The sequence below is a fragment of the Phalaenopsis equestris genome, unplaced genomic scaffold (assembly GCF_001263595.1).
Source record: "Phalaenopsis equestris unplaced genomic scaffold, ASM126359v1 Scaffold000402, whole genome shotgun sequence".
NCBI classification, from domain to species: domain Eukaryota; kingdom Viridiplantae; phylum Streptophyta; class Magnoliopsida; order Asparagales; family Orchidaceae; genus Phalaenopsis; species Phalaenopsis equestris.
The window spans coordinates 639,518-662,662 of NW_018164844.1; the positions used below are offsets into that span (position 1 = coordinate 639,518).

The 23,145-nt window shown below is 37.2% G+C and overlaps 1 protein-coding gene across 2 annotated transcripts in view; it reads right to left on the reverse strand.

Moving 5' to 3' along the window:
• LOC110026823 (histone deacetylase 2) overlaps positions 1 to 23,145 on the reverse strand; it is an 82,163-nt gene that overhangs the window by 36,679 nt on the left and 22,339 nt on the right. For both annotated transcript variants that reach the window (XM_020727972.1, XM_020727973.1), the window contains exons 3-10: positions 16,802 to 16,919; positions 16,649 to 16,711; positions 9,668 to 9,736; positions 9,433 to 9,599; positions 9,295 to 9,359; positions 9,179 to 9,225; positions 4,818 to 4,862; positions 3,616 to 3,666 (exon numbers count right to left, since the gene is read on the reverse strand). In XM_020727972.1, the coding sequence (XP_020583631.1) occupies positions 3,616 to 3,666; positions 4,818 to 4,862; positions 9,179 to 9,225; positions 9,295 to 9,359; positions 9,433 to 9,599; positions 9,668 to 9,736; positions 16,649 to 16,711; positions 16,802 to 16,919 (625 nt within the window). The remainder of the gene's footprint in view (positions 1 to 3,615; positions 3,667 to 4,817; positions 4,863 to 9,178; positions 9,226 to 9,294; positions 9,360 to 9,432; positions 9,600 to 9,667; positions 9,737 to 16,648; positions 16,712 to 16,801; positions 16,920 to 23,145) is intronic.

Below are 23,145 nucleotides of genomic sequence, written 5' to 3' on the forward strand. Positions count from 1 at the left end.
CTTCCAAGGGCTTTGACCTCCCTGAATCTTGGATGTAATCTTCACTTTAGTTGTAAAACTCAACATATTTTAATAAATCAATTGGCCAGATTGAAAGTAAATTAAGATCGAAGTGAAAAGATCATCACAACTTCTTTAACATTTTCATGGCTCAACCAATTCAAATCACCATTTCACAAAATCTAAAGACAAAGAGAAAGATAGAGAAAACTACTCAGAACTCATGGGGAAGATACGACAAAACTCGAAATTTATATATAAAAGCAAAGTCATACAAACTACAACAAGTAAATAATACTTCTCTCTAATTCCTCCCCAAACAAACTCCTCAAAGTTCCTCTGAATCTCTTCCTTTCTTTACAGCACACAATTCTTCTTTGAAGCGGCTAGGAAGAAGAAATCTTTCACTTTCCCTCCACTCTTACAATCTCTCAAATAATTCCTCACAATCTAACCCTAAATTAGACTCTCTACACACTACTGGAACCTCCTGGACAGTGTTTTCCCTCCAAACTCCTTCGAACTCCCCTCTATTTTCGGCTAAAATCTTCTTTTAAAATTGTAGAAGAGTTTTTTCAAGAGTTGCCTAATGATCCCTTCAAAAATCATCCACATTCAATGCACCTGTTGAGATAACCGTCGATCTCGTCGTCGGCGGCCTCGAGGGCGCCGTCGGCGGGCCTTCTAAAATATTTGTCAGGACTCTCAGAAAAATCTCGCCGTCGGCGCTGTTGGGCTCGCCGTAGGCTCCCTAGTTCAAATCTTCATATTTTGGTCATTTTCGCTCCAAATTCACTCTTTTTTGCATCTTTCTGCTCCAATGACCATAATTCATCATACCTGCAACAAAAGTTCAAAAATACCTTTCCTTAAAGTGCAATATCATCAAAAACAGTGTAAAATAGGTATGAAAATCTCAACATATTTTCCTTTAGTCAGTTAGCTAACATTGTTTCAGTTAAGAAGAAAAATGGATAGATACACGTTTGTGTTGATTTCAGAGATCTAAAAAAACATGTCAGAAAGATGAGTTTCCGCTACCAATACCTTGCCAAAAATAGAGCATAAAATACAGGATTATCAGTACCAGAGACTCCTTGGATAGATGTAAGCATCAATTTCGTGGTGGGTCTTCCGAAGATAGAGGCGCGAGGATTCAACAATGGTCATGGTTGACTGGTTCTCAAAGATGGATCATTTGGTGCCTTGCCACCGGGCTCTAGATGTGTCACCTGTAGTTGACATGTGCTTCAGGGAGATCATGAAGCTGCACAGGATACCCAAGACTATTACCTTTGATCGGGATGTCAAGTTTTTGTGACACTTCTGGAGAACCTTATAGGGAAAACAAGGCACTAAGCATCAATTCAGCTCAGCAGTGTAACCTCAGATAGACGGTCAGACAAAGGTAGTGAATAAAAGTCTGGGAAATCTCCTAAGATGCTTCATAGGGAAGAGAATCAAATAATGGGATCTGATTCTTGCCCAAACCGAATTTGGCTACAATAGGTTTGTGAGTTAGATTATTTGATGCACCCCCTTTAAGATCGTGAATGAACACAACCCACTCACTCCACTGAGTTGGTACTACCGCTTCTTCCTACTTTTGAGGTTAGTGTAAACACTAAGGCGCACGTACAAAATATTAAGAGGCTACAAAAAGAGGCTGGAAAAGATATCACCAAACAAAACTGCAAGTACTATGTGCAAGCTAATAAATCGAGAAAGAAAGTAAACTTTCAGGAGGAAGATCTAACGTGAATCAGATTGAACAAAAAAAGATTTCCCATGGGATCTTTTTGGAAAATCAAGCCTAGAGCAAATGGACCTTTTAGAATCCTCACGAAGTTAAATGAAAATGCCTACAATATTGATCTGATAGGGAATTACAACTTTTTTGCCACCTTCAACGTTGTCAAACTGACATCATACTATGAAAAGATAGAAGCTTCGGCGGATAAAGTCAAATCTCCCCCAACCCTGGAGACTGACGCAGGTGTCTGTTTCCGAGAAGACCACGCTCGGACTGGATGATTCAAGGGCCAACCGACCCTCTTATTCGATTGGGGTTGTCGCCCACCTTATCGGGGCGGCCCCTTAGTTACCCTAGTATTGTATATGATGTTTCTTCTTATTTTAGGTCAATTTTTCATTGGCTTTCTGTCAGGAAAGTCTTCGGCGTCTACAAATTTTCTCTTCTAAGGTTGTATCCAAGGGTGAGTGGTGCTCTGACTGTATCTTATTCCAAGGTAGCGATTTTCCTTAACTTTCCAATCCTCCGCAACCTCCCCTCCGCTACCACCATCACCGTATTTGCTGCAGATCACCCAGAAACAGCCATGTGACTATTTCCCTGCAGGCCGCACCTCCTTCCCTAGTCACCCTACCTCCTCTACCCTTCCAGCCACCATCTCCTTGTCGTCTTGCCACTGTCCAGCCACTAGAAGCTCTCTTCTCATTGACTGTTGTTCCCACACTCCATCACCGCCCCACTTAACCGGCACCTGTTGCCTTGCCGCGCTTCATTCTTCCTGCAGCACCACCTTACCTTCACTTCTGCAGGTCAGCCAAACACCACCCTGCCACTCCCTGCAGCAATCACTCTCCAGTCGGCTGCCATCCGACAGCAACCCTGCCCCCAACTTTCCATCCATCTCACCGACCACCACATTTGGGATACACTATAGTTGCATTAGTCGGTGTTTGTTATTATTTTCCCTTTCAAGTGTGTTTGGTTGTAATCACCTAATAATTTTCAGTTATAACATTTGTTTTCTTATTGTTATTTCGGTTAATTCAAGTATCAATGATAATGTCCAATAGCCAGAGGCAATTCAAAGATCTTATTTTCAGTAGATAGTTGGTTGCATGAGTTTCTACAAAAAATCCAGAGATTTACAACTCTAACACGATTTTTGCAGGTATGTGCTTGATAGAAATGAAAGAATATTATTTTGAATAATATAGTTGGATTATTTCAGTCTAAGATTATGACAGTCAATTCCGGCCTCTTTACTAGTGATTCAATGTGCTTTCAAGTTCTATTAGCCGATAAATTTTGCACAGTAACATACACAACAAGGCAATAGAAAATAAACTTGCTGAAATGATACAATCATGCAATCAAGAATAGGTTGAAATCCACGTTGTCCTCATGGTACAAAACACTTTCAAGTCTCTCTGAAGCAATTACTATATCTATCATGCAGATAAATATCTGCTAAAGCATATGATTACATTTAAAAAAAGGGCATTTACATACATACCGCCCAATTCTTATGTATTAATACAGCTAACACCTAAACAATGTTTTTTATATTTATACCGCCCAAAATATTTCATATCACAGCAAAATAACATTTTAACTTTTAAAAAGTGACATACACCTTTTCTTGCCAGATAAGGTGGTGTGTATGTAAAAATTGAATTTTAGGTATTAGACATGTAAATACATAAGAATTGTGTGGTATGCATGTAAATCTTCCTTACAAAAATCACACACAAAGTTGATGTCATCAAAAGAAATTGATATTCAGTGCTCCCAAAACACATAACAAAATAAAGAACAACCAAATGTTGAACATGGCATAAAAAAGCAAGCAAAGTAGATTTTACCTCGAGTGCTCTGTCCAAATCTTCTAGATATTCCTTTGTTCTAGTACCGCTCTTTATCCATGAAAAAAGAAACAAAAAAAAATAATAAGTTTCAACAAAACGTACAACCTTCACTTAGATCGCTAATGCAACTGAAAATTCCTTCGCAAATTCTGCAAAAAACTAGATTTAGGAAAAACAGAATCAAAATCATTACAATTTAGCCTTTTCAACAATTTAGACTTTTTTTCCTCTAAAACAATCTTACTCGTTGCATTTTGCCAAATAAAAAGCAAAGCTTTACCTGAATCTGCAAATCTTCAGATAAGAAAGAATACATGATCGCTAAATTATAAAAATAAAAATAAAAAAAATAACTACAATTGATTTTTTTAACAAGTTATACTGAGAGAGAGAGAGAGAGAGAGAGGCAAGGGAATAAAGGGGAAGCGGCAGGAAAGAAACTCGTCCATGGCTGGGAAGGTTTTAGAGTTTAGACAGAGGAGAAACAAGAGCATGCAATGAGGTGTGAGACTTCCACGGTTTCTATTTCAAAAAAGTCATTGACGTTTACAGATTTTTACTTGCAAATCTTTGCACATTTTTATAATGTCATCAGCATTCTGCCCAAAACTCTTGAACAGGCATCAACCAAGCAAAAAATTTAGGGGGCTTCAGTCAACTGTATAAAGATCATAATTAGCAACTAGTAGAACATCTCCGTTAAAAAACTCCATCAAATTCACGCATACAAAGGTAGCTGGAAGAGGAGCAGCTAGAAGGAGCCCGTCAAGACAAAACTAGTCACTGTGCTCCATCATAGGTAGACACAAAAGACCTCGATGTCTCCATGGCTGTTCATGTCTGCAGTGGGAATTCCCTTCATGGCTGTTCATGTCTGCAGTAACAATTCCCTTGAGGAAGGGAGGGAGGAAGGGAGGATGGGAGAAAGAAAGAGTGATTATGAGAGAGGGAGAGAGAGAGAGAGAGAGAGAGAGAAATGTTGATGGTAGCTAACAGATCCATACAACCTGTACATTTATCAATCACAAACCTGGATGCAATTTGAACTTTTGTTCATACAATAACAACATCATTAGGATGAAAGACCAAATTCCAATTTTCTTAAGCAAGGATCAATTATATGCTTTTAGAAAAATAACCGAACTGTTGAAGGGTAAAAGTGAAAGAACAGTTTACTTTTTGCCCAAAACTAAACTTACCACTAACTCAATTTTCTGGTCAATGTACCTTCTTGCCTCGTAATCCTGAAAATGATAAGAGAGTTAGCTATTTCAGAATTTAAATTTAGAAGATAAATACAGAATTTTTGTATGGAGAGGCAGAAGCCATTAAAGTATGTATAAAACATGAATAAAAGGGTAGTCAAGTATTGTTGAAAGTATAGCCAGAAATTCCAGCAAAGAAATATAGGGGCAAACAATGAGGTCAAATTGATGAAACCAGGAAATGAAGCTGAGAAATTGCCAAAGAGCAATATGCACCAACTCAAATAAAGCAACTTTCGAATTTTTAGGCCTGGCTCACCTCAAGATTCAGTAATATCCTACAGAAAAATAAATAAATAAATACCCTGTGATTTTTACAAATACTTGCTTGAAAGGACGAATAAGTATATTTGCAGGTATGTTGTATACACCGATTTTATATTACATTAACACTTAAGACTATATAGTCAATCATCATCATTAACATTATCCCAATTATTTGAGGTTGGCTTCATGAATTCCCATTATCCACTCAATTGCAATGTATGTTAAAACATTTTCTACGAATCATTTTGCACTTCTATCTATATCATATTTGGTTGACCCTTCTTACTTAGCTTTCAATAAAAAATTCAACCCTTCATCATATTTGTGCATGTTCTATCCTTCAATATACATGTCCATACCATTTGACTATGTTTCAGTGCATTATCTTCAATAAATGTGGTGCGGGCGCATAAAAGGAGCCACGGGAGTAGCATAAAGGTAATGCGGGCCCACAATCCTTTCGTCTGGACCTGTTTGGTCCAGACCTAGGTAAGTCGATCAGCTCTTCCATGAGGGATTGGCGCCTCTTTTCCATAGAAGGATCCAATCCTAGTTATGTGGGGTTATATATGTGAATCCTGTGTTGAGGCTTTCAGTATTGTTGTGTTCCTTCTCAGTACAACCATCAGCATCCCAATTTCTCCCTTCTAGGATTGAATCAAAAGGCGAGTGATGCTCCTAATGTAGCTTATCTAAGGTGGTGATCTTCTTCCAAGAGTTGAGTATTGCTCCAGATGTAGCTTTTTCTCAAGAGAGTATTTATCCTCGAATTCCCATCCTCCGCAACCATCCCCTCGCTATTGTTGATGTGTTTCCTCATTGTCAAAATCACCGGACAGCACGCTTGTTGTCTTCTTGCAACTCCAGTCGCCAACCACCAACTCCTCCACCGCTTCCATCCCTTCCAGCCACCTCCCACCTTGTTGCCACTCATTCCAGTCGCCTGTCTTCGTTGTCTAGCTATATCCCCTCACTGCCGCAGCCACGAGACAACCCTCCCTTTTCAGTGCCACACATTCCTCGCTGTTGTCGTTGTCATTACCGCTTGCTACCACCACCCCAAACATTTGTTCTCGGTGGTTTGTTGTTGTTCCAGCCCTCCAACAAACCCCTGCTTGTTGTCTTTTAGCTGGCCAACCTCCACCTTTCCCAACCGCAGCCCACCGCAACTTTCCCTTCCACTTCCTACAACCGTCAACCACTACGTCACCATCTCCATCTCATCCGCTCACCAAACCGACCACCTTCTTTGGATACACTTAGTTGTATTTGCTTGTGTTAGTTGTTGTATTTTCTTTTCAAGTGTCTGTGGTTATAATCGTATTTTACTTTCGATAATAATATTTTATTTTTCAATTATTGTTTGGGTTAACTCTAGTATCATTTTGGTATTAGAGCTAGCCTAATCCTAGTCTTATCCAAAGATTCCTACCATACACCACTACCCAACCCTACCTCCTCCACCCAAAAATTTTCTTTCCCACCCTACATCACCCCTACACACCTCCTTCCACCTACCCACTCCCAAACCCTAAACACGCCATGGAAGAGATAATTGTCAAAGACCTGAACAGAAGGATATGTCACGATGTCCTTTATGAGAAATCGACAAAAGGATGTCCAGGAACCTTCCATGAAGATGTGCGGTCGGAAATCATCCAACTACAACAGAGGCTTGCAGCTTTTGAGAGAAGAAAATCTAGACAAAGTCACCCGTAGCCACAACGATTACATGCTAGATCAAAGAATTGAGTGAATCTCTTCCACTATGCAGATTTTACGGATGAAGAACCTCCACCCTAAAGATTTGACCTGAAATATTTGAGAAGGCAGGATTTTGAAGTAATGGTGGATTTATCATATTTGAACGGTCGTCTAGATCTGGGCGAGTTCATTGAGTGGCTTCAAACCATGAAAATTTTCTTTGACTACCAGGAAGTGACTGAATGAAGAAACTAGCAGCTAGCAAGCTAAAGAAAAGTGTATTATTTTTGTTCAAAAATTTAAAGCACCTAAGTCAACGTGAGGGAAAAGACAAGATCACTACCTAGTCCACGATGAAATGAGGTACAATGCCAGAAACTACCAGCTCATTACAGACCGGATGTTCAGACCTCCACTTCAAAAGTGGAGAGACTATATCACCGGGCAACCACTTATCTTACAAACAGAGTTCAACCAAGGATTTTACAACCCGAGTACACAAAAGGGAACATCCAAACTAACCCAGCCTGAGAAGAAACTGATTCAAAGTAGAAAACAGGAGAGCAAACCTGAATTTCTAAATATGTATCACTAAGAAAGTGTTTCAAGTGCTATAAATTTGAGCATATTGAATCAGATTGCACAACTAGAAGAGTTATTTATTTCACCGATCAAGGAGTAGTTGAAGAAATAAACAATGATGGAGGACAAGATAAAGAAGTCAGAGATGATCCTCGACTTCAAGCCGTCAAGAAAGAGAACCAGGTGATTCAAGAGGAGCCCACGAGAAAAATTCCAACAAGATTTGTCAATGTTGTTCTACAAAACAATGAATGTGAGATAATGGAAGTTCGTGCAGATAATGAGATTGTGGTGCCTCGAACTATCTTTTCGCAGGCACTGAAAGGAGAATCATCAGAACTAGCATGGCATGTCCAAAATGGCCATAAGTTTGCAGAGCGAATACCGAACACAGGGCAACCTCAAATAAAAAGATTTCAAAAATTTTAGATATACAACCTATCTTTTAAGTATATGAAGAAGGTCGTCAAAGGAAGGGCGGCAGTTTGCTCAATCGTGATTCGGTTCGTGATCCCTGCCTTCATGATTTCCCACGGTGCTCCCGCCTTCGGGATCTTCTGCTTGTCCTCGCGATGGTTCGCAGCTCCCACTTAACGAAGGTTCGTGGCTTGGCCGCCCACGGTTCAGCGCCACACTACAGGGTCGCAGTTGGTGACCAAAGGAAAATATGTTGAGATTTTCATACTTATTTTATACTGTTTTTGATGATATTGCACTTTAAAGAAAGGTATTTTTGATGTTTTGTTGCAGAAATGATGAATTACGGTCATTGGAGCAAAAAGATGCAAAAAGTAGCGAATTTGGAGCGAAAAAGACCAAAATGTGCATAATTGAACTATAGCGCCGACGGCGAGATTTTCCCGACTCCAGAATTAATTCATTAAGAAGGTCCGCAGACGACGTCCTCGAGGCCGCCGACGGCGACCGACGGCGAGCTCGGCAGTTATGCCCAATCAGGCCTTTGTTAAGGGCCAAATATGCTTAGGCAACTCTTTGGAAAGCTCATCCACAACTTTAAAAGAAGATTTTGACCAAAAATTAAGAAGGGCTGGAAGGGGGAGAGAGTTCCTGGAGGTTAGAAAGGTTCCAATAGTGTGTAAAAATTGTGAGGAATTTTTCGAGAGATTGTAAGAGTGGAGGGAAAGTGAGAGATTTCTTCCTCCTTGCTGCTTCGAAGAAGAATTCTATGTGCTGTAAAGAAAGGAAGAGATTCAGAGGAACTTCAAAGAGTTTTCTAGTGAAAAATATGAGGTCAGTTTGATTTTATATTTTTTTAAAATTATACATATATATGTAAATTAAACGTCCTTCCGAAGCGGGCGATAGAATTTCGATTCTGGTGACCGACAGCTTCTTACGGGCAACTCCTCCAACTTAACTTTTTAGTGCCGACAAAGTTGTTCGAACTGAGAGAGCTAGGGTTTGATCAAGAAACAACTCTCGAATCGGGCTCTGATATCATGAAGAAAGTTGGAGAAATAATATTCTCTTACTTCTTAATGCTCAAATTACAACTCTTCTCCTTATATGATAAGGAACGACGAGGACAAACTCTTATCAAAGATAAACTAACTCAAGTAGAAAATAAATATGACATAACAAAAGTGGATAACACTAAACTAGGAAACTCGGAATTCCATTAATTTACTATTTGGTATATAGTAATATATGTCAAAGGAGGATATGCCATGTTCATCAAACAGGCCACGTTCTTAAATCTTCAGTGAAGCCAAAAAACTTACTAAAGGATATATTTGAGAATTGTACATGTCCATTATGTAAACCCTTCCTGTGAACAGAAGCAAATCAGTGTAATTCAGTTTTAACAGCAAGCATGTTTCAGAAGATGAAAACATACGGTCGTTACTGAAATCTGTTTCATGGCCATTCCCTTGGTGAGCATCAAGATCAATAATCATAACCCTGCAGACCAACCACTCGGATTAAAAATGATAAATTGCGCCTGAAACACAGAATATTTTTAGAAGTTACTAACCTAGAAATATTTAAGCGAACAAAGGCATATTGAACACAAAGAGTAATATCAGCATAAACACAAAAGCCACCGCCTTTCTCAGCTGAACAATGGTGAAAACCACCACCCACATTGATGGCCCAACCCCGTTCCTTAGCAAGTTTTGCTGCCAGGATTGAACCTCCCACCTAACTTTTTTTATCAACTTCAATAACGTGAATCAGTAAAATCAAAGTGCTTATCCAAGAACTCTGACCTGCAAGCGAAATGGATGTAGCACCTTTTGCTGAACAAGGCAATTGGGAAGCATTGCAACAGGGGGAACCTAATTCAAAAAGGATCAAATTTGAAATTATTTTCAAATAAGAAATATGAATTGAATACTACTGCTCAAATTATTCACTCTAACATTCAACTAAAAGAAGGTTTCAGAGTATGATTGCAATTGATTTAGTTAAAGACACAAATAGCAAACCAAATGCCACATGCTCATGCACGTAGAATGCATGACCACAATGCATTATGGTGGAGTAAACAAGTTCAGAGTAATTTGTAAGAAATGCAGGAGAAATAATGTAAAGACAAAATATGTTTTGGCATATGGTACAGAAGATACTCTTTGACTAGCGATAGCACAACATTCTCAAGCCGCAATCACTCTAAAGTTTATAATATACATAAAAATAAATATCAAGCAAAAAAAGCAAAATGCAAACATTATTAATCTTTTTCCATTTTTTTAATGCGTTTTGAAAGGGCTTTAATTTTTCCTAAAAAAATTACTATTCCATTTTTTTATCCCATTGTTGAATTGGTCTAGTTTCAAACCAATCCCATCACCTATGTCTCTCCAATCACGGCTCAGAAAATGGTTGCAGACATGTTTTTCAGGATTTCTATTATCACATTTGTGATATTCAGAAGATAACACATTCAGTAAAACCATTTAAATCGGGTATATCACTTTTCTGCACATATATGCAATAAACTTTCAGATACAGGAAGTCGCTTTCTAAATTGTCTTTTTTTCTATTATAGATATCGCTTTTTCTTATTATTAATACTTAAGTTATTATAAGAAACTTAATATTTTTATTATATTGAGTTATCTTATACCAAGGGATATATATAGCCCTCTTTTGTAGCTGTAAAGGATATTCTTCCACTATTGCTATAGATTTGGTTACAACCAACTTATGTTTTCTGTGTGTTTCTTTTCTGTTGCCTCCTCACAGGTGTTGCACAATATTTTGGTACAGACAAATGGCTGAGGGAAGCAACAGGAACCCGACCAGCGGTGACAGTCATGGTTGGGAAATACTGCCAGAAGCTCAGAGCACCTTGGAGCACAAACTGAAAATATTAACCGAGCAATTTCAACAATTCGTGATAGAAATGATGCGAGAGTTTCGAGTTTCGAGGAACAATGGCAAACCCATGATGGCAACCACATGGGTAATCCTAGCCACTACCCCAGTGGAGAAGCTGTATTTGCAGATAATAGGGATTTTCAAAAGCACAAACGACCTACTTATCTGGAGTGTTCCGAGCATCCTGATTCTGAAGAGGAATGTCTACCCAGGTGACGAAATCTTACTTCTGATTCAGAATTGGAAGAAGACTTGTCACTATCTGAGGCTCCTATGAAGGCGAAATCATTCGGACAGAGCTCAAATGGAATTTAAGCTCCAGGTCAGCATTCCCTTGTTTGACGGTCACAGTTCCATAGTGAGGGTTATTTGGACTGGGAACATTATGTTGATTCATTCTTCGAATACACGGATATCCATCCTGAAATGCAAATCAAATATGTGACGTGCAAGCTGAAAGGAGGCGTTGCAGCTTTGTGTATTCAGCTCACTCAAACGTGTCGATGGGAAGGGAAAAGCAGCATAAAAACCTGGAGCAAAATGATGTGATTACTGCACAACCATTTCCATGTAGAAAGCTCGATCCAATCGATATGAATGCAAACATCGATGGGATCACAACATATAGGCGCTGCGTCCATTCATTACAGTTGCGATAAGAACTGGTTGGGAAGTGACAACAGGATCGTGGCGCAGTACAGGGCGTGACGATGCAACAAGAGCAAGTTGGGAAGCATCACAGTGTGACTATAGCCAGCTGGGAAGCATGGCAGCGCACTATATGGGCCATCACGAGATCGTGACGATCAAGTTGTGATTTGAGACAATTAGGAAGCCACCGACATTGTGATGTGGCCATGATTTGAGGCAGCAGGGAAGGAGTTTTGAAACATACGAAGAGTCATGGCTGCCAAAGAAGTAGATGCATTGAAGAAGAAATTAGAGGAAGATATGAGTCAAATTAGATCGGAATAAGGGTAGCATTTCTCATCAATGGAGAAGAGATTCACGACCTTGAAAGAAATAATGAAGAAGAGCGTGGAGTTTAACGCATACCTGCCGCAGGTCGCCGCGTGATCGACTGATGGCGTCAAGAGGGGAGGCGAGTAACACTAATCTAAAGGATTTATGCAGGATCAGAATATCTTAGTAGCTTTAGATGAATCTGGAGTCGCGGGATTGAGCAAAGAAACTGCGAGCAAACTCGAGAGGTAGCACTTAGAGGAATAGCATGACATTCAGACTGTTGGGGCAAATGGAAGCAAGCGGGATTGAGCGAAAGAATATGGAGCGGATTCGAGCGGCAGCATGTTGAGAGAATTGCATGATATCTGGAGGTTTAGACAAGTGGCAGCAGGCAAAACAAGATGATATGAGATTCAAGGATGGAGAAGATCAACTCGAAGGATTGCGGCCTGGAATAAAGAATCATGGTGGGTGGGACTCCAGCGGAGGGCTACATCAAACAACTCCAGTGTTATTTGCTAAGACAGCCTTCTAGGAGAAAGTCAATTCAGAAGTAATAATGGAAATGGGACAAATCAAGAATAGAAAGAGAGTTTATAAGGGTTTGGTTTTGACAATGGAGAGTTCATGAGGAGACAAAATAATGGTGCTTCATGATGACTCTAATTTGTGCAAGAATTTGGTGACGCTTTAGATTATGGTGAGGTTAATAAAAGATATAGGGTTGAGATTTTTTATCTAGTTGCATAGCATCGAAGAGATGCATGATTCGAGTTAGTAGAGATTCTGGTGATCGATCAGCTACTGGATGAGTTGTTTAGAGCAACAGTATTCTCCCAGATTGACTTTAAGATTCAGATACGGACTAAGAATACAAGACTGCATTTCGAACACATGAGGCTCTTAAATTGAAAGGATTGTCAGATGATGACGCCACGTGGGAAGCCATACGAAATCCATCATAATTTCCTATCTTCCACCATGAGAAAAATGTTCAACCGGCGCTTACGAGCAATTTTGCCCCTTACGAGCCCAAGAGCAATTTATTCTTTAATCAGTTATTATTGTGGGGAATAGATAGAGCTAATATGTTTAGGTTTAGAGTTATGCATGAGATTGTTGTCTTGAGACTTAAGGCCCGTTTGGGGCAGCTTATTTTGCTGCGGCGGCGTTTTGCGTTTGTTTCGGCGTTTAGGGATGTGTTTTCAAATTGCCCGTAATCGCGGATGCGATATTATTCGTTCCATCGAACGCGGAGGAGGGGTTAGGAGGGGTTCCGTTCGGGGGGTTCCGTTCGGTGTTGGCTAGGGCTTATTTCCCTCTTGTGCCCCTGTGGATCTCTCGCGCTCTTCCCCGCGATCTCCTTTACCGATCTTCTCGTGCGTAAGCTTCTGTTTGTTTGTACTTCTTCCCCACATCCCCTTTGATCTTCTCTGGTTCGTTTATGCGTCTCGAATGTTGCATTTGGTATTCCTGTGGTTTCTTTTTAGGCCTACAAGGCAGCTACAAAGCTTTTGTTCTTCTATATGCTCTAGAAATGTTCTCCATCGATCTTCTCTAGTTTTTATGCCCTCATGTTTTGTTTTTTTGGGATTGTTAGCTCTTACATTTAGGGATTTTTAGATCTTGCTCTGGAAATGGATCACATATTACAGTGCTCTGGAAATAGATCTTCTATATGCCGCACTCCTTTGGGATTTTGGTTTACAGTTGTTCTGAAAATTGGTTCTCCCTGTTGTTCTGAAATTGGTTCTCCCTGTTGTTCTATATGCCAAGTTTTGGTTCTATATGTCTTGCAATACATTTCGATTTGAGTTGTTCTGAAAATTAGAAATAGGTAATTGAGCTTTACAGATCCGAAAATTGGAAATAGGAAATTAGCTAGTTTGATGTGGTTTGGTTCTCCCTGTTGTTCTGAAGCTTGGTTCTCCCTGTTTCATTGCAATTAGCTCGTTTGATGTGGCTAATTTTCTGGAATTCTTGGTTGTTAGTTCCATCAAATCGTGGCTTTGATCTTTACAGTTGGGGAAATGTCGTTATTATTTGCATTTCAAAACAAAGCTATTAGAGGCTTTGATCATTTCCTGTCCGTGTGCTTCATTCCAAAAGTTGTGTATCATGTGCTTCATTCCTAGTAGACAATTTATTTAGGAGATGTTATGTGAAGTTTGATCACAACAGTTTTGTAAAGCTATGATAATAGGATGCATATATAGCTCGCAATGTGCTTACAGTTTGTGGCATTTATCTGTTCATTAATTTGTTCATTCGTAAATTTCAGGTTGGAGATGAATATATGGCTCGAAACTGTTTTCAATGCATTTCATATGGATAAATCTTTCTTTTGCCTTCTGCTGTTTGTGGCTTTCAACCCTACTGAAAACGGTTTTACACTGTCAGTAGTCGTGCCAGCAGTCATGTGAATCCGATGTTTTCTCAGGCTGACCGTGCAGTTGAGGATCGACGTAGCCAGAGTCTTATGTTAAATATTTCAATATTTCTACTTGTTGTTGTACTTGTATTTGTACTTTTTTAGTTCTCCTAGTACTCGTTAGGATGTGAGAACTGTAAGATATCTTTTAGAACATCTCTGTCATTATCGTATGTGTCTGCACTATATGTTTCTTTTCTACCAATAAGCTATTCTGAATAAGCTGCCTCAAACAGTTCCATCTGACAGGGGCAGGAATGTCATTTAACCACCAATAAGCTACTCTGAACAAGCTGCCTCAAACAGCAAGCCAGATTATTCTATCAGATTATCAGAATAATCTGCTTATCAGCAGATTATAAATAATCCACAGCTGCACCAAACAGACCCTTAGGATTAAAGTTTTGGGAGAGATCGTCTATCACTCGAATTATAGGTGCTAAAATTAGGGTTTGAGAGAAATCGTCTACCGTCGAATCGTAGGTGCTTATCGTTTATATATTTGAGTTGTGTTGTTTGGGTTCTTAAAATATAAAATATTTGTTTGCCCTAATTTCTATGAAAAATCATCTTAATTCGTATCAATTGCTTTTTAAATTTAATTAATAATTATGACAATAATCAACCTTGTCCAAAATAATAATAATAGCATAATAATTTTTAAGCAATAAAAATCTTTATAAATTGATGATGATTATTTTTTTAAAAATGAATGATTAGAACAATATGCAGCATTCTTTTAATTTTACATCATGATGATGACTTCAAGTATTCACTTGAAAGATACTTCAAAATCTTAACAAATTAATAAATCCAACTATTACCAAAAAATATTTGGTTTTTTCGATAGCATACTTGTTCGGTGTCATAAACCCTTGCCAAAACTCCCTTATATTTCTGAAAGTGTTGCAATCCATTGAATGCAAATCAATTCAGATTTACTTTGGAGTTTGCACTTTCCCCTTTTGGTTATGATTGCCATGTTTTACTGGATTTTGAATTTAGCTTGTAGAAAAGTTTGATTTCACATTTTCCCTTTCCTAGTTTGGTCCTCTTTAAATCGGTTCAAGGTCATCAAAACCTTAGATATTCATGATGTTTTAAGAAGTCCCTCCTCCTCTTCAACTTAATCACTTGTTTGGGTTTAGGTTGTAGGACCTTAAGTGTCCATCTTAACCAATAATATATGGTACTTGATGGAAATAAAAAACTCTAGGTAGAAAGGGTGTGTATTTAGTTTGGCTGGTTTAGTTTGGTTATTGAAGTATTAGTTCAATTAACTGTTGTAATTTAACATCCTTGGCTATTTTGTTTTTGGTTCAAAATTTTTTACTTCTGTAAAACAAATCAAACCAAAACTAAATTATATTAGTTTCTTTACATATTAAATCAATGAAACCTATGAAACTAAAAATGAACATATGACAAAATGATCACTATGGGTGTGCTCTATTTCCCATGCCAGAACTATAAATTTTAGCAAAGACTATGGTATTCGTCATGTATGTGCTATGTAAGCTAAAAATAATTAGGTTCATTATTAAAAATTAATTATATTATGGTTCATCTACAACCAAAAGAAACTAACCAAACTAAAATTTACCAGTTCGATTTCTAAGTTTAAAACTAAAATCAATTGATTAAGCTAACTTGTAAATCAAATCATCAAAACTGACAAAATGTACACCCCTACAGGAAAGTGTTTTAGCAGCCATCCAATCTACAACCTCAAAAATCAACCTGAAGTAATTATCCATAAAAATTTAGGAAGGAACCATTTAAGATCCACAAGAATAAATACAATGAACGCATAAAGTAATACCATTGAAACCCAACAATAAAAGAATAGTACCAAGATTAACCTGGTTCAATGAAAGTTCCCCTACCTCCAAAGCCTAACAAAGTGATGGATATTCCTTATTTAGAAAATTTAAACTGTTTCTCCCGTGATTAACTTATATATTTACTATTCAGTTAATGTTCATTTAATTTTTTTCAATTATTGAAACAATTGTTAAACTTCCATTCATTGGAATATATGGAATAATTTAAAATATTAAACATTCATATAATTAGCCTACGCTATCATGATTTGAATCCTTAAAAATATAAGTGCATCTTAAAAATAAAAAAACTTAACGTAGTACAGTTAAAAAAAGTAATTACTCGTCATAACCATTAGATGATACGTTTTGTCGCTTAATCCATATAGCCTTAACTTGTTAAAACTCATTTTCAACTCAAATGTTACAAGTGAAAAAATGCACGCCTTTAAGGATGATAGAATATATCTTTCACAAAACAACGTTGTAGTCTACAGGATCATAGATCTTGCATAAAAAGTACGAGATCAGAGTTCTGCTGACAAGAAGAGCTTGAAACTTACAGCATAGGAGATTAAAAAAGTTTAAAAAAAAAACCTCAACAGCATTTAGGACTTCAAAATTCAAGCCAAGTGGATATGATTTACCTCTATAATCATGGAAACATTCACACTGCTCTTGAGACGATCCAAATATGATTCTGGATGCACCTGTTTTGAGAATGAATAAAGTTTGATTAATAACCTATCACAAAAACTTACCTGTAATAATAATAGTACATATAAAGGAAAGATCCCTACCACTAATAAATCATCCTTCGAAGCTTCAAATGGCTCTACTATGCTATTCTCATCTAAAGCATGTTCATTAGTCAGGAACTGGCAGATGCGGCCCCACTTTGAAGAGTCAAATGGGTGCCTGCATGAATGTTCATGTCACAATAGAAGCATAGCAAGAAAGATTTAATATGCGTACAATCTAGGGTATAGATCAAGAGTTTTTGGTTTAAATAGAAGTTGGTGTCATTCCATTTATACATTATGTCAGTACAGCCCTAGAACAGCACCAGAATAACGTAGCTGCCAAATTATACCATACCAATATATAAAATTTCTCCATACCCAAACATTTCAGATGCGTTGGACAAATAAAATATACATAGCATGAAATAGACTAATGCAGGAGTTGTATCCTGCAATCCCGCAATCGCGAGATCAAAGCGGGACGGGTCCCATCCCTTGAAAGCGAGATTTTTCCACCCCCTTTTACTCTTGGCCCGTGGGGAAACCATTTATTATTATTTTAATATTTTAATTAGAATTAGGGTTTAATTTATGTGTTAGTATAAGCATGCTTCTTAGAACCTCATTTTGTAGACTTTTGTTTTTGGTTTATGTATTTGGATTTTTTTCTCCATATTTTCTACTATTTGAAGAGTTGTAACCTATTTTTCTTCAAACGGTGAGTCTGTATCTTAAAAAGAATGGGTGGTGGATCCTTCCTGTCATCCATACCTCATCTTTCCGTTGTTCACATCGCAGTTCTCCGGCCGGGCAGCTGCCGAACTGCTATTCCAGTATGCCATTTGTAATCCAACAGAAGTTTTTCACTGTTTCTCAACTGCTGTTTTGCCACTTTCATTCCTCATTTTACAACCCTCCTAACATCCCCACACTATCTAGGAACTTTAAATTGTCATCACTGACATTCTATTATTGACCAATGGCCACAGACTTCATTACCAGCATGATTTGTATCCCAGATTCTATGCATTGCATAAATACTAGGCCATACAATTTGAGAGAAACGGATCCTACTAGGACTCACAGATCACATATCCTTCGAAAGAAAATCAGTAGTATATAAAATTCTAACTAGAAGTGACTTGCGTTTTCTACAAATCCTTGTTGTTGTAAAAGCGAGGGGAAAAAAAGATCAGGAGCCCCTAAATCAACCTCCATCTATACTTCAAACTAGATGATCAAATATTTTAATTAATAATAAGGGGGATTATATACATACCACCAAATTGGCATCAAAACACCTGCGTGAAAATGTGCATCTCGCAATAGATAAATTATTGGTAGTCGTATTTTTTAAAATAGATTCAGAGATTAGCCTTTTATATGAATAAATAGAACTATTTCAGGGTTAGATATGTAATACATAAGGAATTCAGTACTATGCATGTAGATCCCCTAATTGGGTAGAGAGTGATTAGATGCTCCTGACCACCTGAACTTAGGTCAGGAGTTCCTAATGGGGGCGGTGAGAGTTGATTGATGTTTGTGGAGGCTCAAGATCACGAAGAAATGATCACGGTGGATTTAATCTCCATAAAAGACCGGGAGATCAAATTTCGATGGTAAAAGTGGAATTAGGATTTGTTCCAGATTTTGTCCAGAATCGAGAAGTTTCACTGCAAATATATAGAACTTTCTCTACAAACCTCAAAATCATACAAACAAGCACTAAAATTGTAGGATAGGGAATAAACTACTGATCTGGAAAGTTTGGTAAGTTTTGGGACTGATTTGATATGGAGAGACGCAGATATACTGGAGATTGACCAGTTCTGTCCAGTGGTAACCAAATTTAGGAAATTGGCTATATCTTTTCGTGGGAATTTAGAATTTAAAGTGGAGGTTGTAATGCAAATAATCTAGCATGGACGACGAGAGTTTTTTCAAGTTTAGACCATTGCGGATATGGATTTGGGGACAAGAAACTTAGAAAAACTGAAATATGAAACACAATACAGAAAACTAGGATTTTCTTTGGACTATTTTTTCTCCAATAATTTTGACACAAAGCTGCAGATATTTTTTTATATTTTTGAAGTAGAGAAAGAGACCAGGATAATGATAACAAATTCAAAATTTTTGGAGATGACTTGGTGGGTTACATTGAACATATGGTACAACTAGTGCAGGGTTTCCAGAGAAAAATGGATTTAAGGATTTTCACTTAAAACAACAAAACAAAATAATAAAACACAAGATTTTGAGTTTTTTTTTCTTTTGGAGCTTAAGCAACACTACAAACACAAACACAAAAGCAGGTTTCCAAAGAGATTGCCAAATTCCTTAGGCGGTCGGCTACCAAGCCTCGAGCTAACAGAGAATTTTTCATCCAAGACTTGACACAATTAACCAATAATGTTTCATTTCAGAGAAAATAAGAGTTCAAATACAATGCTAAGCACCCTTTCATCACACATCTTCACTACCAAGGTAACAACCCAAGGGGAGGGAGACGGAGTAGCCGTCCCTTTCTTGGAACCACAACAAAACCACCTTGGCCGAAATTTCCACTTCATGCATTGACTAAGCCAATTTGCACGAAGTCCCATAAGCAAGGTCAACATCACATAAGCAAATGTTTGACTTTAATATAATCAATACATGCACTTTACTAAAACACATACAAATAACGCACAACATTAAGGAAACTAATTACTACATAATATAATGAAAAAGACGTAATTAAAGGTCTAGGGATTTCAAAATCATCAAAGTCCGCTCAAACTTGATTTGGCCCTATATTTAGATCTAGTAGTTCGGCCACCTCGATGTGCCACATCACTTCTCTTGGACCCAAAAGAACTTTTCTCCAGAGAGTTGAAATCAACGTACTCATCTACTAAGCCTGATTCAAACTTCCACAAGTCCTCTCTAGTGATCCCAGTGCCATTTGTAGTCGGTTTATCATTCCACCTCACTAAGAATCTCTGACCACCTGTTTGGTCCTCCTCAAATGTGATGATGTGGTTTACTATGTACAACAAGTGTTGGATCGGCCCCTATAAAAAGTGATCTTGTTGTCCTGCAAAAGAGGTATACACCACATTCGGAGGATGGCTAATTCCTTTAAAAAGAATTAGCATGTCTTTATGCAAATTTATAGCATAAGTATTAAGAATGATTTCCTAATAATCTTAAACGGCTCACATAGCCTAGATTGTAATTTTCTAAATGAAGTGGATGTATACGTCTCAAATAAAAAGTTCATGGAAAGGTCTTCCCGAGGACTAAAGGGTATAGGTAAGGCACAATATCGTTAAGATGGCTGCATTGTGATTTTGGCTATTCTACAGATAAAATATTGAGTACAAATTCTCTCCACATCTCTGTTGAGAGAAGGCCAAAAGAATCGTGATTCAAGGAAGTGAATAGTCTTCATTTTTTTTAAAATGTCTCGCTATCCTTCCAGAATTTAACTTTATAATCAGGAATATCCTAAGTGAAGTCCTGGGGATGCAAAACTTTCTCCCTTTATATAAATATCCATTGTAGATGGAATATTCACTGATGAGATCAATAAAGGGTAGTTCATTCTTAACATGCTCAAGGTAGATCAAATGAAAGTCTAAACTTACATGATAATCAATCTTAAATTTGTCAAATCTAGGGATATAAAATTCTAAAGATGAGACTATCAATGTAGTGTAACGTCTCTTTTCAAGTACTCGGCGGAGAGGAAACGAAGAGCCAAAAAGAGGGAGAGGAAACAAAGAGTCTAATAGAGAGGGAGAAGAAGCAATGAGTTGAGCGGTCAAAAGACGGAGAGGAATCAAGCAGTGAAGAGCTCAAAGGTCACATATGTTCTATAAAATGATGCATATGAGGAAAAACGGGCAAGTTCTACATCATAAGGAAGATTTACCCATTCGAATGAGAGGAGGGTAGAGCAGCTAGGGCGGTGACAAGTAACTAACCTCAAGTGCGTTGCATGGCTAAACAAAGAGAAGACCAACGAGTTCCCACGCGGGCGAGGGCGACGTTTGTCGCTACCTAACCCAGGGATTAGAATTAATCAAGACGGGAACGAACGATCGGACAGGAAAAATCAATCATCTACTATTTTATTTTTATCACTAACAGTTTAATATTCAAAAATTCATGAAAGAGCCACTAAAAAAAGTAATTTAATTAACAAAAATAAATTTGTACATTTTCGGTTGTTGCTCTCATCTCATATATAAATTTGTTCTTCTATTCATCTTATTCAAAAACTTAAAACCTAAAAAAAATATTAAAGCAACATAATAAATAATCTAAAGATAACTCAGGAGTAATCATACTTCTAAAATGCAGTATTGTAAGGAAAAGAAATCAATATGCATGTTGGTCTTTTAAATCTCCATAAGAAATCTAGGAATATGCTAGACTTTTAATTTTTATAAGAAATCTTTGAATATACTAATACATGTATCAATGACTTAATGAAAATATTCTAATCTTCTATATACATTTACATTAATTTTCTTTTTATTTTATATTTTATACATACACATCTCTCTCTTTGAGGATATCATCAATAAAATCTAACACACTTCTGGTTGATATTATCTCATTGGCACATCGATTAATGATTTAAACATAACAATTGTGTAAGGTAGAAAGATCCCCACTCACCCCTAACTGATACTCTCCCATTGGCACAACGATTAATGATCTATTAGTGAGCTCTGTCTACTCGCCACTAACCCATATTCTCTCGTTGACATTGCGGTTAGTGATCTAAACATCACAATTTTCTGGATGATAAAAAAACTCCTTGCGCGGTTATACCGGTGTCCCTTGTTTGTATCATTAATGGGTAAACTACATCTCTTAACATGCACATACAAGCATTTATAGATAAACTATTTCATTCTTCATAATACGCATTCTTCTAAGACATCTTCATTCATCTACTAACATGAGTGTTTACTCTACTATGTAACTAATCATCATATATATCACTCATATAATGCATATCTTTCATAACATGCACATTTTTTCCTATTGTGTTTATCATGCATATCTTTCCTATTTAACAATATGAATGATCTAATTAAACTAAAACATACATAAAGTCAAACATACATTTTGAAATAAAGAAGATTATTAAAATTTAAAAATATATATACACAGCTTAATTGTCACGTTAGATTCTTGATAACTAGTTGGACGTCGCGAAAAACTTTATGTTGATATTAATAGCCTATAGAACAAAAATCAAACATTTAAGATTCAAGAAATTTTAATTAATTGAACCATTCTTCTTAGCATAGGTTAATTTACCTGAATTTATAGTCACCTTAAGACTAACTTCCACACGCTTGCCTCTAGCTTGACGCCTCAGGTAAACAACCTGAAATACGTAAATATCTTAGGATTTCATAATATTTTAGCTCATAAAATAATTTAACCTAAAACATTTGCTAAAACATAACTCAAACAAGTTTCACGTCAACTTGCTCTTCTCTGAAATTGCCAAATCTTCTTCCATCTTCTTCCTATCAACTTATTCCTCTCTTAGATTAATAATTTCTTTCTAAAGACCCTTACGGAAGTTCACAAATCAAATCTCTTAGACTATCACCTTATCTTAGGATTTCATAATATCTTAGCTCATAAAAAAATTTAACCCAAAACATAATTGATTTGTTAAAACATAACTCAAACAAGTTTCACGTCAACTTGCTCTTCTCTGAAATTGTCAAATCTTCTTCCCTCTTCTTCCTATCACCTTATTCCTCTCTTAGATTATTAATTTCTTGCTAAAGACCCTTACGGAAGTTCACAAATCAAATTTGTGGCTTTCAATGCAACCTCATCTCCAGTACGGTGACCATAAATGAAAAAATGCACGATATTTGGCAAATCTCAAAACAGAAACCAAAGGAAATGAATATCTCAAATAGCGTGCAAGAGGGTTTCATACCATTAGATTTTGTTCTGGAGACCTGAATCGTAGGCTGTGGAACTCGAGGTCGTGTGACTCCTCTGCATGTAACTCTTTTGCAGTGCAGAATCGCGCTTGTTGTCATCACCGAGCATTGAAGCTTGTGATAAAGGGAAACGGGAGAGGGGAGGAAGAAAGTAGAAAAATCTTGAAAGGACGTTGGCCCTTCGACCGAAATCAATGTTAAATATCGCGTGGAAAATTGTTGGGAATATTAAAATACAAGAGATTAAGGAATAATTAGGATTAGTTAAATTATATAAACCTATAACTTCCCATTTCTATATTTTTCAATTCATTCATACTTTATATATATTATTATAGATTAAATCGATCGTATTGACGTGTAAAATTTTATAGAACTGATTTAATTGAAATCTAAGGGATATAAATTTTCATATATATTTTAAGT